The sequence below is a fragment of the Annulohypoxylon maeteangense genome (assembly GCF_022496945.1).
Source record: "Annulohypoxylon maeteangense strain CBS 123835 unplaced genomic scaffold GGS22scaffold_11, whole genome shotgun sequence".
NCBI classification, from domain to species: domain Eukaryota; kingdom Fungi; phylum Ascomycota; class Sordariomycetes; order Xylariales; family Hypoxylaceae; genus Annulohypoxylon; species Annulohypoxylon maeteangense.
The window spans coordinates 1082278-1098799 of record NW_025953258.1 but is presented as its reverse complement, the minus strand read 5'-3'; the positions used below and the strand labels follow the sequence as shown (position 1 = coordinate 1098799).

At 47.3% G+C, this 16522-nt stretch overlaps 5 protein-coding genes across 5 annotated transcripts; 2 read left to right on the top strand and 3 right to left on the bottom strand.

Annotated features, from left to right (window-relative positions):
• Window positions 1–138: 138 nt before the first annotated feature.
• Window positions 139–2083, bottom strand: GGS22DRAFT_166601 (kinase-like domain-containing protein). Its single transcript, XM_047961875.1, has 3 exons — window positions 1504–2083; window positions 869–1449; window positions 139–811 (listed from the first exon to the last, which is right to left on the bottom strand). The coding sequence occupies exons 1-3, from the start codon at window positions 1719–1721 to the stop codon at window positions 216–218; spliced, it is 1395 nt and encodes a 464-aa protein (XP_047817823.1). The 5' UTR covers window positions 1722–2083; the 3' UTR covers window positions 139–215.
• Window positions 2084–2246: 163 nt separating this feature from the next.
• On the top strand, window positions 2247–5266 carry GGS22DRAFT_166599 (alpha/beta-hydrolase). The gene is made up of 6 exons (XM_047961874.1): window positions 2247–2798; window positions 2867–2946; window positions 3003–3098; window positions 3152–3447; window positions 3511–4430; window positions 4485–5266. The coding sequence occupies exons 1-6, from the start codon at window positions 2767–2769 to the stop codon at window positions 4966–4968; spliced, it is 1908 nt and encodes a 635-aa protein (XP_047817822.1). The 5' UTR covers window positions 2247–2766; the 3' UTR covers window positions 4969–5266.
• Window positions 5267–10244, bottom strand: GGS22DRAFT_166595 (linoleate diol synthase precursor). Its single transcript, XM_047961873.1, has 9 exons — window positions 9768–10244; window positions 8910–9702; window positions 8662–8841; window positions 8461–8504; window positions 7465–8382; window positions 7217–7394; window positions 6351–7132; window positions 6139–6279; window positions 5267–6082 (listed from the first exon to the last, which is right to left on the bottom strand). The coding sequence occupies exons 2-9, from the start codon at window positions 9627–9629 to the stop codon at window positions 5509–5511; spliced, it is 3537 nt and encodes a 1178-aa protein (XP_047817821.1). The 5' UTR covers window positions 9630–9702; window positions 9768–10244; the 3' UTR covers window positions 5267–5508.
• A 960-nt stretch (window positions 10245–11204) lies between these two features.
• GGS22DRAFT_28414 (putative dimethylaniline monooxygenase) lies at window positions 11205–13217 on the top strand. Its single transcript, XM_047966701.1, has 4 exons — window positions 11205–11409; window positions 11466–11553; window positions 11610–11768; window positions 11821–13217. Exons 1-4 carry the CDS (start codon window positions 11355–11357, stop codon window positions 13049–13051), a joined length of 1533 nt encoding a protein of 510 aa, XP_047817820.1. The 5' UTR covers window positions 11205–11354; the 3' UTR covers window positions 13052–13217.
• On the bottom strand, window positions 13218–15902 carry GGS22DRAFT_28410 (uncharacterized protein). The gene has a single exon (XM_047966700.1). The coding sequence runs from the start codon at window positions 15586–15588 to the stop codon at window positions 13384–13386; it is 2205 nt and encodes a 734-aa protein (XP_047817819.1). The 5' UTR covers window positions 15589–15902; the 3' UTR covers window positions 13218–13383.
• Window positions 15903–16522: the final 620 nt, after the last annotated feature.

Genomic DNA, 16522 nt, shown 5'->3' with positions numbered 1-16522 from the left:
AATTTTAAATTGACGGGCATAAGTTTGGATAAAATGTGCATTATAAGACAGGGGTACCTGGTAGCTAGCCGATGTCATAAATCATATATAATTCTCACGTTTTCTTCGTCCTAAGAAGCATATCATTTGGATTCGGAGTCAAAAAATAATAATTTAATTTTTTTCATAGGTACATTCGCCTAATAGTGGCCTAAATTTTACCAACAATAGGGAACTCAATTGAACCAAGGGTGCTCCAGAATTTCGGTGGGCGAAGGGCGCTGTGCGGGATCATATTGTAGGACCCAATGCATTAGTTGCAGGAGCTGCGTCTCTTCTTTTTCGTCGATATCGTTGGTTTTTTTATCTCGAAACCGCTTTTCAAGAGCATCATAACCAAATGCAGGAGCCAAGAAAGCAGTTTCCGTAGAATCGAAGGATCCTAATTCAGAAGTTTCCGCGTCGTCAGACGCGGTATCCGCCATGTCTAGGTCATCGCTCCCCTCATCTGCATGATTTACCGGATAGAGTCGTTTCCCTTCCTGATCGAAGTATTCCCATCTCCTCCGCCATCGTGAGAAAAGGGTTTCAGGTAAAGGTCCTAAGAGGTCGAAAAACTGGATAAGATGCTCGTCGTTAATCGATTCATCCAATTTGTCTCCCCCAAGAGGACTGACACAAAATAATGAAGACCCAGTAAGCAATTCGAAAAGTAGACATCCAAAGGACCAGATGTCGATACCTTTACCGAAAGGGCGGCCGAATATAAGCTCCGGAGCCCGGAATGCCACTGCTGTTACGGTTTCGGCGGGAGGGTAGTCCTCAAGAAAAGCTAGAACAATGAGTTAAGCATGTTCCGAAATAGTACCATCCCTAGAGTATGTCTTACCGGAGCCCAAGTCTGTGATCTTTGCAAGGGGTTCGAGGTCGAGTGAAGTATATTCGTAGAGTGGCTCGGGTTGGATGAGATATTCCGGAGCCCACGGGTCCGTTTTACCATCTAGACGTCGCAAAGAACTGCATTGAATGGTATCGGTGGATTGTTCGAGATTTTTTATCGAGGCTTCGTCTGTTTTAATAGAGCGAACGTTGACAAGAATATTGCCCGTGTGCAGATCCCCGTGGACTACACCATTTTCGTGTAAGAATTGCAATCCGTGTAGGACATCCTGAAGCACCTTTTTGGCGAACTGTTTGGTAAATCGCCGTTCCCAAGGCTCACCAATCTGAAATTCGGGGCAGAGATGGAGCATCTCGGTGAGGTGAGGTCCCATAACATCAAGTACAAAGCAGGCATGCGTTCCATTCGGTCCTTGAAACTGAAAATAAGTTTGTAGCATGACTAGAAAAGGGGAACCATTGTGCTGGGTCCCGGCCGCAGCGAGTTGTCGATGGAGCGTGACTTCCTTGTCAATAATCCCCTGGTCCATGCTTGCGGTGGCAATCTTGAGTGCCATAAGGCGGTTCGGTCTATGTACATTAATAAATTTAACTACGACGAAAAAATATCTTAGGATAACTGACTGGATATGATCGACAACAAGCCATACGGTGGAATAGGACCCGTAACCAAGTTTGCGAAGGACACGATATCGAGATTGAATAATATCGCCAATGTGTACGGGATGATAACCTCCGGGATGGTAAGCTTCGCCCCATTCACAAGCGGTGCCGTTAGTCTTGAACCGAAAGTCGGCGCTGTGATGCGGAGCCCGGTTCGAGGGCGTTGGCGGTCGAGACATGATGATGTGTGATGATGTCGTGTCAAGCTTGTCCAGAAAACAAGACGATGATAGAAGATGGTAGCTACACTACTTTGACTGTAGAAGCAATGAGTAAAGGAGAAGAGTATAGCATTATGGCTAGGGAAATAGCCAACAACGCTGGCGCCACTGCTTCAATTACATTGCCGATTGGATACGCGATCGCCTTCTCCCACACTTGCAGACCAACAGCATGGCCCCGTTATCCTAGTAGGCAAGGGCCTTTATGAGACCCTTACATCGATGCCTAAAATTAATAGGTTCGGCCTTGTGGTAGCCTTGTGGCGGTCCTTAAGCTTCGGCTCTTCGTCGCGAAATTCTAGCGGACCGGAAGGTCAATTTCAGCCACGTAAAACCGTTCATCAAGCCACTAACTCAGCCATAGCAAATGGAGGTTAGAGCCCCTGCAGCTGTCCTGGTCGAGGGTACCAAAAACAACGGGTCCGGACTAGCCAAAATTGGCACCTATGACAGCAAATGCACTGCGTGAGGAAAGGAGCTTCTCGCCAACGGTTTGAAATGAAATGAAGAAAGAGATCCCGGATTCCGGATATTATTCACCTTAATGATTTCAGTATTATGTCCTCTTAAACTATATTCTAAGTCTCTTATTTCAATTGGTCGTCCTCGATTTTCACAACTTTCACTTCTAATTCTCTTCTCTTTTCCTAACAGTTTATATCTTCTCTTATGAAATATTGAAATACTATAGCTGTCTGTCTCTGTTCAGCTTAGCTCCCTGTGCTTGCTACAGTCGTATTCACATGTGACATCACCAATAGCTACACTTCTATACCTCACACCTCGACACCTCGACGGATGATTCCTTTCAATCGCAACGCCTATATTTTCCAGGAACTACAATTCTAGTCTTCATATGACCTATATAACCTATTGACGAAGAACTAAATAAGTAGAAAATGAACGCTTCTCTGGGATAGCGCAGCGCTAAGCATATACCGAACCTCTTCTACCCTTCTTGAGCTAAGTGTTGTACAAAATCATAACATTGAACAAGACCAAAATGCCCCTACCATTTCTTGGTCGATTAGACATGTTCGTAGCTCTCTACCAATAAGAATCTAGTTGTTCGTCTGCTTAGAAGATGCTAATACGTCAAATAGAGTCGAGTATTTCGCCCTTGTGGGTTCGTTCTTACTCGTCGGTCTCGAAGCCTTTGTTCGAGTATTAACATTAGCTTTACGTATGTGCAATACAACAATGCGCCGCCGCTCCTATGTGCTAATATACCATTTCTAGCAACCTCCCTATTAAACCTCTTCTACCGAGCCTCGCGACGGGTGTTTAACAGGTTAACCACAGAAGCGCAGAAAAGAGCGGAACAGAGAAGAAAGTGTACGACCTGCTCGTCCTCCAGCCCCAAACCTACGCTAACCCGCTGCGCCTAGCTATCTCGACCTCGATTAGAAATGCCTCCGATTTCGTCGACCTCTGCGCCATGTATGGCTATACAGCCGAGGAACATGTACTACAAACTAAAGATGGGTACCTTCTCGGAATACACCGCCTAGCATGGAGAAAAGGTGAAGAAGATATGAAGGTCAACGATGGACCTGCCAGTCTCAAGAAACGTGTTGTCTATCTTCATCATGGGCTTTTGATGAACAGCGAAGTTTGGGTTTGTCTTACTGATGCGCAAAGGTCCCTCCCTTTCGTGTTGGTGGAAAGGGGCTACGATGTTTGGGTATGTTTAACATTGTGGGTTTGCGCATTTAATAAGTATGGAGATACTAACAATGACATTTAGTTGGGCAACAACCGAGGAAATAAATACTCCAAGAAATCGGCCAAGTACTCGCCGACTTCTATCGATTTTTGGAATTTCTCGATCGATGAGTTTGCTTTTTATGATATCCCGGATTCCATCAACTACATTTTGGAAACTACAAAACAGACATCGTTATCATACATTGGTTTCTCTCAGGGAACTGCGCAAGCATTTGCCAGTTTAGCGATACACCCTAAGCTTAATGAACAGGTCAATGTCTTCATCGCATTGGCTCCAGCCATGTCGCCTGCTGGGTTGAACAATGGAATCGTTGATGCTCTCATCAAAGCTTCGCCTCAGGTCCTATTCCTGCTCTTCGGCAGGCGTTCCATCCTTAGCTCTGCTACGATGTGGCAGTCTATATTATACCCGCCCATCTTCATCAAGCTCATCGATATGGGGTTGTCGTTCCTGTTTGGGTGGAAGACTAAAAACCTATCCGTCAGCCAGAAGCTTGCTGCTTACCCGCACCTATATTCTTTCACTAGCACCAAGTCCGTCGTGCACTGGTTTCAGATTATTCGCAATCAGTCGTTCCAGATGTATGACGATGACGTGCAGACGCCTTTATCTGTCAACGGCTCAAACAAGTACACGAAAGTCGCCAAGTATCCAACTCGCAATATCAAGACCCCAATTGTCTTAGTTTATGGAGGTAGCGACTCCCTAGTGGACATCGAGGTCATGATGAGAGAATTGCCCAATCGAACGGTTGCTACTGAAATTCCACACTATGAACATCTCGATTTCCTCTGGGCTCGCGATGTCGATGCTCAAGTCTTCCAACATGTCTTTGACGCATTGGAAAATTTCAGGGGTGCGGAACATTCGGTAGAACAGTTTGAAAGTTACCAGCGGGCTCGAAGCGTCAGCTTATCGGCCTCCAATGAATTCAAACAGTAAGTCAACCATATCGTTGAAATTCAAATAACCATCAGTCTTAACACCGATAGACCTAAGCTAAATAATGGTAGCGCTCGTTTCAACAGCGACACTCCCGAATCGGACTCGACATCTGTTTTATCTAATGGACCAAATGGACCCAACGGACAGGCTCAAGGGAACAGCGGCGAATCTCACAAAGCGCGTGAAAATCCTATGGATTACTCTGATTTTACCACAGAACCAATTCAAACACCGACTGCGGCAAAGTCCCATCCACAGGATCACACTATCACCACCATCGTAGAAGACGTTACCTCACCTTCATCGGAGAGAGTAACCCCATCAGGGGCGCAGGATGGCACAAACGACTTGTCCGATCCTACGACCCCAAGTCCATCGACACAGAAAAAAGATTATCGCAGGCGTAACAGCGCGGCTAGTAACCTTAGCCTAGACTCTATGAGAGGTGGCCGGGGCATTAGGGTCGGTGCCGCTAAGCCTACCACCGGGAGTAGTAGTGACGAAGGTCGGAGGCATTCTGGTTTCGATTGATACCCAGTTACAAGTCGTGAATTCTAAAGCGCAGTGTATATAAATTGGGCGCACGGTTTAGATTGGCGTTATTACATAGACCTAGTCCTAGTCGAAAGACTCAAAAGCCCCCGGACTTCGGAGTTTCGAACACGGAAAGAATGTGTATTTAGTTACCTGGTTACATAACTTACCTAGGTACCTACCTGGTACATCTTTACATATATTTACATTGTCATTATGGCAGCTCAAGTTCCTCGCGATGATATTTGAATGGAGAAATAGAATACTCCAAAAGCCTTACTAGGTATTTGGGAGGGTAGGAGTATAAATGAGTGTATATTAGGCAGGTAGGTAACTATAGCCCAGAAACAATATGCCTCCCAGTACAACCAGCCTATTAGGTAACCCTCCTACCATTTCCACGGACCTCTGATTATATTTCCCTTAAGTTTCAAGGTTGGTACCTTACAAATATCTGTTTTCATTTAGAGAGCCTTCGTATGTATCTTACACCTCTACTATCCTCACGCCCCCTTCCCTCTCAATATAGGTAATTATCTAGTCCCTCCCATCAGCGCCTGTCCCACCCCACCGAACCCTCATACTAGCAGGCACAGGAACAAACGTGCTCTGATCAAGTGTCATATACTTTCGCAGACCCTTCCCTCCGTCCCCGGCCTTCCGACCGACCTGTCCGCGCCACTCTTTATACTCTACGCTCTTGATCTCGCCCCGGGGTCCCGGTGCCCGGTGCAGGTTCGGTAGGCTGAGGAGTACCTTGAAAGCGGATAGTAGCGCGACGCGGGTTATGCCCTCGCCGAGAGGACCCGTGCCCCAGGGGAGGTAAGAGGAGAGGGGACGGTCGAGGCGTAGGGATTCGGGGGATGGAAAGGCGTGGCTGTCGTGGGAGGCGGTTGTCATGTCGACTATGACGCGTTGGTTCGGGGTGAGGGTGTAGGCGCGGGTGGAGGCGGCGCGTGAGGAACCTGGGTTCGGGATGTTGTTTGCGCTTATTGGACCGCTCTGGTTGGGCTGGCTGGGGATGTCGTCGGTGATCTTTTGGGGGGCGCTGGTGGGGGACACAGTTCGGGTTAGGACGACGGTACTATGTAGGCGGATTCCTTCTAGCATGCTGTGTGGTGGTAAGTCAAGCTGTTTACTAGTAGGAGGAGAGCTGAATGGTCTTACTAATGTAATAGCTTGTTGTCGGCATCAGTCGTGTTCTCGTGGGCCAGACGACATAGCCTAGGTAGATGCTCACTCCCAGCCCCTAGGAAGTAGTCTAGACACTGTGATAGCAGACTCGATATTATCGTCGCTCCAGCCGCGCTGTAGAGTCTTGTTAGCATTTTTCCAAGGGTATCATTTCATCGGCTTAAGGCGTTAGAGGAGTAACTTACCTGATAGGCATAACTGTCCCAACAACGCAGTCCTCGATTGTTTTTCCCTTTTGCATCATTCGAGAGAGCAGTTGTCGGCCATAATGTGGCAGCCTAGGCCAATCTTGCTCGTCTGCAGTATGGTGTCTACCGTGTCTTCCAGTCACGAAGCCTATGTGAGAGGTAATACTACCAATCCAACCATTCTTCGCATCCACTTTGGCCCCGTGCCGAAAAAGCTTCTCTAAGCCTAGAACAAATTCGCGGGACTGGTTCCTCAGCTTAAAGGCATTGGCAGGGTCGCTGTGGAAGAAGGCGGCCGAAAACATGGCTGTAAGCAGCTCGTGAAGCTCATGCTCATCATAGATACCGTGGGGCGATGTCTCAGCGGTCTTTATTGGAAGAGCGAAGAACTCGGCAATGAAACGCGTGGTGAGTGGGATGATGATATCCCTAACCATATCAACCTCGAATTCCGGATGCGTACTACCAGCTTTTAGTGGGCTCGGTGACAATTCCTGGCCAACCTTCTTAAGTAGACTTTTGGTCGTCCGATCAAGGAAGTACTCGATCTCTGCTTCCCAACCCCTTGGCTGGAAAATATACTCGTATACGTGGCCGCGGCTCCAGTCATCGTCACCTGACAGGCGGAAGACCTTTGTAAACGTTTTACCTGGTAGACGTACAATAGAAGAGATACTCTCGTTCCATGGGACGTAGAAATCTTTCTTATCCAAGACTTGAGTGGCAGTCTTATGAGATTCAATCACTACGGGGTCCAACTTCCTTGTCGGTTTTTCCCACTACGGTATATGTTAGGGTTAAGGGCTTTGGTTATAAAAGGGGCTGGTGGTGGGAGAATGGGTAAGATCGTAAGAAACACTTACAGAATATAGCCCAGACGTCCCAAGCTTGTCATGTATGGCCTTATTCTCCGAAGGTACCACAAAGGGAAAATGTGCTTGAATGCTGTTATCTTCAAAGTGGAATGGGAATGCACGAAGTATCAACTTATGCATAACCTGTCCTTGGTCCACCTTTAGATCGACGTCGACCTCATTAAATCTAGAAAATCATTAGTTTTAAGTTTCTTCGCGCGAGCAAGTTGAAGTCGATGTGACGAAGTCTCACGTACCCCCAGTTCGTCAAGTTTGAAGGTGTATAGTCGGTAGTATAGAACCGATCTCCACGGACAAGTGCCACGGCATCGGAGAGAATTACTCGACTTGTCGTGACGTTTATACACAGACCACTACCATCCATCGGCGGCTTAGGTTTCTCAGCAATGAGGCCCGGGTATAATTCAACGGAATCGGGCGAGTCATATAACGACATCAATTTACTAGCAACAGCCGGGTCTGGGTTGATTGCTTCGAACGTCGCGTGTTTTTTCAGACCAAAATGCTGCCGGAATTCATTCAGCGTAGCTACGTGCCAGGCTCTTGCCTGCTTGATCCCGAGTATCTCAATCACTCGCAAAGCGCTGGGAATCTGGTTGGCGCCAAACGCGCCTGAAACATCCTCAATGGAAGAGGACAAGATTTCGACCAGATCATCATCAGAGTATGTGCCATCGCTGCCTCGCTGCAGGTTGGCAAAATTTCGCTTGAGTGGATCATCTGGGATTCTGCCCCGAAAGTCTACCAAAGCCTTCAATACCTCTTCGAAGCTTGCCTTTGCTGGGTCGGTGACATTAAGCTGAGTACGGAATTCGTCGGTTATCCATTTCTCATCTCTCTTTGACAAGGCACTATGCCATCGATAGACGAGGTTAAACTCGACAGAAACTTGGTTGCCAGTAGCCTCCGGAGCTGGTTTACCGTTAAAGATATTTTTCTTCTCCTGTGACCGAGGGTCAAGATCCCAAGTTGAATTCGTCCGGTTCAAATTCAAGATTGTTCGAACGTAGTCTTTTAGGATGATGTTGACGTAAAGCCCACACGTGATGAGTCGTCCGGTCTGAAAAAGATCATTGTCGTATTTCTTCCAAGCATCCGAGTTTTTACCATCATCAATAGAGGCTGGCTTGGTGAAACGGCCTCCTTCGTTGATCCTTTATATACCCACACATTAGTATATGTGCATATATGCACCCTTGGCTTCTACTCTAATGTCGGCTATGAAAACTCACGATGCAAGTTGAGTGACAACATAGTTGTGAAATCGATTGAACATCTACGTAAAATTTAGTAGGTAAGCAGAAACTCGGTTTGGAATACTAATGATTATGTGCGATGTTGACATGCTGAAGAACGGGATGAATAGCGCGTGGATATATTCAAGTTACACGCTTCGTCACTAAAGGGAAGTAATAAAAATACGAGGTACTTACGATCAGGAATACTCCTATCCCTGGAGGAAACCCATAGGGATTGGTAGATGAGAAACAGTCTGGCTTGAGGAGCCCGTCTTTGAGAGTTCTCATGGCCTTCTGCTCTTCTGCATTTCGGCCATACAAAGGCGAGAGGTCAAGATAGGAGGACGTCAAGTTGATTTCTTGGTCTCGTGAATCCTAATACATTAATTTTAGATTACACGTTGGTAAGACAATAGAGACGAATTTCTGCGACTTGAACTTACTGTCTGGAATATATCATGGGTAATGATTGTAGCGAGATAGAACAACATGCTGGATATCTTGTTAGGGTGTTCCCGGAACGACTCTCCATTGCCCCTGTTCATAAGGCTGTCGAAGAGAAGTCCGGGATCCGGTAAGTTTGGATCCTGGAAGTATTTGGCAGGCGTAGTCCTTGCGTAGCGCGTGTTAGCAGCCCCCATGGCAGGTACATCGACGTTGTTAGATGAGCCATCCGCTTCGCGATAACGAGCTTCTTTGCTCCTGATCTGAGCTGGTGGATGTTCAAGAGAGTCCCATAGCGTGTTGATGAATGCGTCGGTGGCCTGTTTACCTTCTCGGGAATGAGGTGGAAGTTTGGCTAGTAGAGTGACAAGACGTTCTTGCAAGAGGGTGTCGTCATCCTCTTCCCCGGTGATGGTGGAATCCAAAACATCCTTCAGCGTTATTATATCTTTGATATTCAAGTGCTGTAGGTCTTCGAGAATACCCGTCTCTTTGGAAATATCATCGTTCTTGGGATTAAACTGGTATTTCGGAAGAGGACTGAGAGCTCTGGCGATTACCTGCACCATCTGGGAGAAGTTGGAAGACATGACTGTGGTACTATCTCGGGTCACACTAGGAGGAATCTTGTGAGGCTCCGGCGACATCCATGATGATATAGTGCCCCTAGTCCAGTCATATAAGGAAGACTTATGGTTTGCAGGTGAGGAATGTGTCATCTTGGACGAGTTGAATCTGTTTCCATCGATTTGAATGAGTTTCAATAAGATGTTTCAAACAAATTCTTTCAACCTGGAAGTCGTCGGCTGGAGTTTTCATCGTCATGTGGGCTGGCAGCCACATTTCGTTATCCATACCATCCGGGTAGGTACCTCACCTTAAGACAGGCAAGGTAACATGGAGTAATGTGGGCAGAGATGAGGTAGGTTGGCCCAGGTTGGATTCGTGTAACCAACCAGTAAAAAAAGGCAAAATGACATATTCTACAGAGGAAATAAGGTGATGAAGGGAGATTATCAACTTCATAGAAAGTGCTGGGAGTGATTAAGGTCAGTATGTTACCTACCTAGTGTGTTACCTAGTATGTTACATCGTTTGCTTTCTATATCTGAGACATCTATTCGCGGGTGACTGTCAATATTCACTAATACAGCCTTCCAACATCACCTGTCTAAAATTACCACTTGGCAAGATACATCATACGTACACATCTTCCGCCCTCATTCTTGCCACTAAATCATTTAGTTTGGAAGTCCTGGTACCTTTAGGTGGCCATACGACTGACCCCCACTCTGCGTGATCGGCCAATGTAAATTTCTCAGACTCGATGGTTGATATTTGCCTTGTACAACAGTTAATGTATAATTCGTGTTTGCGAATGGAGATTTATGCCTTATATCCAAGGAAGAAGTGACTGGTCATATAGATACGTAACTACCTAGTACTTAGGTAGGTAGGTAGTTAGAGGTACATATCAACGCCTCCTGCAAGCCACAACTATCCCTTCCTACACGTACATTTTTTAGCAGATTCTGTAGATTCTCTTTAGTGCTGAGTGGCTTTGCATAGAAGATCACAGGTGCGAAAGGTTTCCTGGGAAATCCCGAGGCGATCGCGATATGTCTCGTATGATAGGTATCTAGGTACTAGGTAGGCGGCTAGGCAGCTAGGCACCTATCTAGAAATAGTCATTTAAGTTGCTCCAGGTCTTAATCCGACTTGTATCATGTACCTCACACCTATGTATCATTTCATATTGACATACCTTCAAGATGCGATGTTTGTGTAGGTATGGGACAGTTGCTAAATTATCTTGTTGGATGTAAGCACATATTTTTAAGCTTAAAACAACCTTATTTATAACTGCTCCAGGGGTAGTATTACCCTTAAAATGTTTGATAGATGTTGGTAGTTTAGTTAGGATTACTTGACTAAGAATGGCTCGGACCGAGCCGGTCTAATTTGGGGTTCGACAACGTACTCAGAGTCAGCTATGTGATCAGCTATCAATAAAAAGTCGGCTTACATATTTTAGTTCTAACCGCGTTTTTATGGATTAGGACTTTATGAGAATATCTGTTAAATGGCGGGCTTTCAAAACACCGAAGTAATTTACGGGTCACAAAATAGGGGGCTGGGAACATATCTTAGCGCCACCGATGCCACGACAGCGATCGTAACGCCATTGTTAATATCACTACAGGCCTGTCCTACTATTTCTATTTTCTAATCTACACTATTGATATCCATGGATGATTTACACGCTTCTAAAGAAGTTATAGTCGCACGTGACGATGGCGACATACTAGATGGTTATGGCGAATATTACAGCAATTCGATGTACTCGGGCGGGTCGCTATGCCCCTCTCTCAGCACTGATCATTACGCATGGCGCACACCCAAGAGTAGAGAAATCAATCCGTAGTTATGAATGAAAGGGAATTATGAGTGAAGAAAAGAAGATCAAGTCTGTAGCCGTAGTCGGTGCCGGCGCTGCCGGTAGGTATTTTCAAATCGAGATCTCGCATAAAATGTAAACCAACATTCAATTATAGGAGCAATTACGGCTGCAGCTTTGAAGGCTGAGAATTACTTCGAGCGAATCCGAGTCTTCGACAGACGGGAGACGCCCGGCGGAACATGGTACCTACTACCTCACCATATTCACAAGCTTCGTAACAATTACTCATACTGAATAGGATATTCGACTCAGACCCTCAGCCGGCGCTTAAGGTCCAGCCGGGGAAGTTACCTCCGGACGTCGATCCACCTCTAGAGATCCCCCCAAATCTACCCCAGGTCACAACTCCTGATCGGCGAGAAAGGTTCTCGCAGACGCCTATCTACAATTCTTTAACGTGGGCAACATACCCGTAAGCATGAGAACGCCCGCATTAACACCAGACATAGGACCAACGTCCCGGACATCGCAATGTCCTTCTCAGACCGGCGATTTGCCTACGGGCCCTTCGCACCGCACTACATCCCGCGGCAATACCTCGAGAGCTACTTCTCCGCCCACGGGACCGACAAGTTGCTAAGTCTCAATACCACCGTCGAGGACGTGACCAAACTCCCAGCTACTGTCTCAGGTGGGCTTGAGCGATGGAAACTGACGCTGCGGAAGTACGACCCAGCGCGTCACGTGGACGCATGGTGGGAGGAAGAATTCGACGCTGTGATCTTGGCGAACGGGCACTACTCCGTGCCCTACGTGCCGCACGTCGACGGTCTAGAAGCCTACATCGCCGCCTACCCCGGGCGCGTTCTGCATTCCAAGTACTACCGCACCCCGCTCCCATATACCAACAAAAAGGTCCTCGTAATCGGCAACTCGGCCTCAGGCCACGACCTAACCGCCGAGCTCGTCAGCACAGCCACCCTCCCCGTGCTCCAATCCCGGCGTTCTGCGTCGCGTTGGGATGGAGACGTGCCTCCCCCAGGTATTCGCTGGAAGCCCGTAATCCAATCCTATTCCGCCAGCACAGGCGAAATCCACTTCTCCGACGGAACCACGCTATCGGAATCAGACATCGACCACGTGATCTACGCCACGGGATACAAGCCCTCCTTCCCATTCTGGAACTCCGCGCGAAACGGAGGTCCGTTATTTGATTACGCGGCAAATAAGCTGGTGGGGAATTACCTGCACACCTTCATTCGCGCGCATCCGACGCTGGCGATAGTGGGGATTCCCCGCGTTCTGACGTTCCGGTCTTTCGAGTACCAGGCTGTGGCACTGGCTCGTCTGTTTTCCGCACGGAATACGGGGGTTTTGCCGTCTGTGAGTGAGCAGGAGAGGTGGGAAAGGGAGCGGGAGGAGAGGACGCGGCGCGAAAGGAGGAAGTTCCATGATGTGGATTGGGAGTCTGGGGAGACGTTGGCGTGGCTGGGGGCGTTATTTGATATTGCGGGCTTGGGCACGTTGCGCGGCGAGGGGCGGATACCGCCTGCGTTGACAGAGGAGGTGATTTGGGCTATTGAACATGTTAGGAAGTATCCTGAGCCAGGGAAGGGGAAGGAAAAGGAGAAAGAAACAGAAGTTCCAAGCAAGGATAAGCAGGAAAATGGTAAGGAGCGTCGGGATGGTGAATGGGTGCTAGTTGAGAGGCAACGTAAGGATTTGCTTGCGTTTATATAGACGAGGTAACTATCTAGAGTCTAAGTAGTTGGATCAAACCCCCTAAATTGTATGTTTTTGGTATCCATGTCTAGTCGTCCTAATTTTCGTATCGTATCTACCTAAGTAATTCGATGTTATGACCCAATAAGAAAGTTGTAACATTCTGGCCTTGATAGGCTACAGTCCTATATACGTAAAGACAAGTCAGTGCAAAGAGCTAGACATGTAAAATACAATGAGTGATTCGCCTGCGAGACATCGATTCTTATGATACGCCTAAAAAAAAACCTTCCAAAAACGCCACATCGCTACGTAACTGGGGTAATGGGGACTGTGTTGGTGAAATTTGCTTAGGCAAGAGGAGCGACGGGGGTGTTGAAGACGTCGTTTCTCCAGCCACCTGCCTCAAACTGCTCGACACGGTCCCCAGCTCGGGCAGCTTCTTCGTTCCAGATCTTGACGACACTTCCGGGTGCGTAAACACCCTTGAAGATGCCACGGCCTGGTTGTGCGACACCTACTCTGGTGTAGAGGTCTGGATTCTCTTCAGGTACTAATCTCGCCGCGACAGCCTTAACGAACGTCCACAAATCTTTCGGATCCGCGATTCTCGTGGCGCGCAGACGCTCTCGGGCGAACAACAGCTCACGATTCGCAGCATGGAGTAGATCGGCAATAGCGGTAGCAAGTTGGGCTTCCATAGTTGCCTTGAGGATAGGACGAAGGATTGGTTTGATGAGCCAGGTTAACCAAGAGAGCTTGCTCTTTCGGAACTTATAGTTCAGTTTATGCACCCTCACGCGCACTCTTCGTAGCGTTAAAATATGTTCTAGACGCTCGCGGCATATTTCAACCTCGAGATGAATATCGATGCCACGTTCATCCAATGCAAAATTGGCAATACCCTCGTCCGCCAGGCGGAACAAACCGCTATGGGCGCGTAGCCAGAAGCCAACTTCATCCGCACGTGCAGAGAGACCATCGATCTTGATAAGCATGAGATTTTTCGTGCTAGCGTTGGTTCGGAAGCGGGCTTTTCGTATCTCGACGTCGTTGTAATTCTCGATCTTTAGCCTGTAAGGGAGAAATGACGTGTTGTTCACAGTCGCACCAGGTTCGATGATCAGATTTTCGAGTAGGAGATCCATTGCCGGCGTACTGACTTCGAGGCGGGGAATAGGCACATGTTGAACGGTTGTGATGAGAAGGGGAATGAATACACCAAGTGCATCCTGAATCAATTCGGAGTTCGTCGCCGAGTCTACGGGAGAAATCACGCTAAGGATACGGAGGGTAGTCGTTGTTAGATCCGAAATGTCCTTGTCTCTGGCGACACTTTGGAATGTGATTGTAAGTTGTTGTAAGAGTTCATCGACATCTTGTCGTAAATCGCTCTCTGATCCGACGCTGTTGCTCTTTTCTCTCAATTCCTTAAGCTTCTCCTCGGCGTTCGTGAAGAATTCTGGGTCGGTGAGAAGCTTCTGCAAGCTATCTCCGATGTCTTGCAATAATTCCTCAAACTCGGGGTCCTGGTCCTTATGACTCATAACCTTCTTGAAGAGTGTTTCACACGTGTCCCATTCATTGCTGTCACCAAAGCTCTTCACAAACTCCCACAGGTTTGTTAAGGCACGGTCTGTCTCTGGATTTTCCTGGACATCGTTCTGGGCTGCTTCGACTACCTCTTCGGCTGCCTGGGAGTAGACTATGGCGTAGCGCTTGATGAGTAACGAAAGCGTAGACACGGAGTCGGAATAGTCTTTGCGTTTTCGAAGGTTGACAACAACTTGCTGTAATCGTTTCAGGAGTGCATGGCCCTCATCGCCGGAAAGTTTGTCCTTAACACTTTCGACTGTGGTACTTGCAACTTCAGCAGCCTGGTCTGAAACGACCTGGGTCGCATCCTCAAATTCGTCTTCTAGAAACTGTGATGTTGGAGGCTGACTAGAGAGCTGTTGTTCCTCTTCAGAAGGTTCTATATGTTCGCCCACCTCTTTGGCAGCACTACTCAAAGCAAAAGCCGAGTCTCTGAAGACTTCCCGACCGACTACACTGAGATCTCCAAGAAATGTTCGGAAATCGGGGTTTGTTAGCAGAAGAGATCCGACAGTCTGAACACTCTGATAGGCTGCAGTAATATCGGCCTTGGCCTTGGTTTTCTTGACTCTCGAGGTAAGATCATCGACATCGACAGAGATTTGGCTCTTGGATAAGAACCAGACAAGATCCTGAAGTTGATCTTTGCCGTTTTTATGCTGTAGAAGGGCGATGAACTGTTGTAGCCATAGCTTGGTTAGACGAACCAATCGGCGACCGCTATTGGATAAATCGGGGTTCTCTGGATTTAGTATGTCGCTAGCCAGAAGAGTACGGAGATTGACGATGGTCTGTTCGGTGCTTGGCATATATCCCTTAGTGAGGGCGTTTAGCATCTGATAGCTATGAAGCTTGCGATATAGCTCCCTCTGTAGGTGAGTGTCCTGCTCATATTGAGAGAGGAGAGGTTCTTGCTCGGGATCGGTGCCCTTTTTTCTAAATCCAAAACATGAGGACATGATTGTTCTCTAGTTCAGTCTATTAACTGATCTTGAACGTAGTCCTGTGGATGAAGGATCTCTTCCTCCCACTTTTTCGGGTTCGTGGTTGAAATGGTAACGCGTCGTAGGACATGGCAACAAGAAACAATAATAATAACTTTGATAATTGTTAGTACATTAGGTGTTTAGGTGGTAATGTGCTAAGGTAGTTATGCAGTGACGAATTAATGACGTCTACGTGTAGGATAATGCCAGCTCAGGCGCGTACAGGTATTATGTATTTTGTATAACCGTACTTATGTCATCATCCGATGATTTCCCGATAGCTGTTCAGACCGCTTATTAGGTAATCATTGAATGTGGATAGAAACTGAATTTTGTATTAACTCTATGATTGTCTATTAATAGGCAAAGCGCATACGAACCTGGAAAGATATGTTTTTTTGTAATTCTTTTGCGATAATCTTCTTCGGCATATCTCTCTCCACAAGTCAACAAATTTCGAAGAAAATAAATTAAAGGACTACGTAACGCGCCTTGGCTTATCGAGTCGTTCTGTCGTTTTACTTCGTTGAAATAGACGTCGCCGACCTTGACGGCTCTTCCCGAATAGGAATGGTTTACGAGGCCATCCTAGTACCCCCAATCTTTTACTACGCTACTACGCCTTATTGTCCCGACGGTCTGACTGATACCCCCAACTCCCGAGTCCGTTCAACTTTCTCAATCTTCGACCAACGCAAGCTCGTAGTAGTGTAATGTGAATTTTGCCTTGTCACCCGCGAGTCTGCATCCGCGGATACATATAGCGAATGGGACAATCTGCGGCTGAATCAAAAAGCCTAGCACGACTCGCCATGACACGTAATCGAGCAGGTAACACAGATCTGTACCGAATTGTATGCTACCATCCCATCTAGGCTTCCATATGTAGACATCTTTCGCGAGGTAC

Bases quoted from the DNA above. Each gene is read 5' to 3' on its own strand.
- GGS22DRAFT_28414 (XM_047966701.1), top strand. From the start codon at position 11,355: ATGAGTGAAGAAAAGAAGATCAAGTCTGTAGCCGTAGTCGGTGCCGGC. The intron at 11,554-11,609 runs GTACCTACTACC...CATACTGAATAG, and splicing joins GAGACGCCCGGCGGAACATG to GATATTCGACTCAGACCCTC. The intron at 11,769-11,820 runs GTGGGCAACATA...CACCAGACATAG, and splicing joins CCTATCTACAATTCTTTAAC to GACCAACGTCCCGGACATCG.
- GGS22DRAFT_166599 (XM_047961874.1), top strand. From the start codon at position 2,767: ATGCCCCTACCATTTCTTGGTCGATTAGACAT. The intron at 2,799-2,866 runs GTTCGTAGCTCT...TACGTCAAATAG, and splicing joins TTTCTTGGTCGATTAGACAT to AGTCGAGTATTTCGCCCTTG. The intron at 3,099-3,151 runs GTACGACCTGCT...CGCTGCGCCTAG, and splicing joins AGCGGAACAGAGAAGAAAGT to CTATCTCGACCTCGATTAGA.
- GGS22DRAFT_28410 (XM_047966700.1), bottom strand. From the start codon at position 15,588: ATGTCCTCATGTTTTGGATTTAGAAAAAAGGGCACCGATCCCGAGCAA.
- GGS22DRAFT_166595 (XM_047961873.1), bottom strand. From the start codon at position 9,629: ATGACACATTCCTCACCTGCAAACCATAAGTCTTCCTTATATGACTGG. The intron at 8,842-8,909 runs GTAAGTTCAAGT...TTAATGTATTAG, and splicing joins CCCATGATATATTCCAGACA to GATTCACGAGACCAAGAAAT. The intron at 7,395-7,464 runs GTACGTGAGACT...ATGATTTTCTAG, and splicing joins TCAAACTTGACGAACTGGGG to ATTTAATGAGGTCGACGTCG.
- GGS22DRAFT_166601 (XM_047961875.1), bottom strand. From the start codon at position 1,721: ATGTCTCGACCGCCAACGCCCTCGAACCGGGCTCCGCATCACAGCGCC. The intron at 1,450-1,503 runs GTCAGTTATCCT...TAATGTACATAG, and splicing joins CTTGTTGTCGATCATATCCA to ACCGAACCGCCTTATGGCAC. The intron at 812-868 runs GTAAGACATACT...TCATTGTTCTAG, and splicing joins GATCACAGACTTGGGCTCCG to CTTTTCTTGAGGACTACCCT.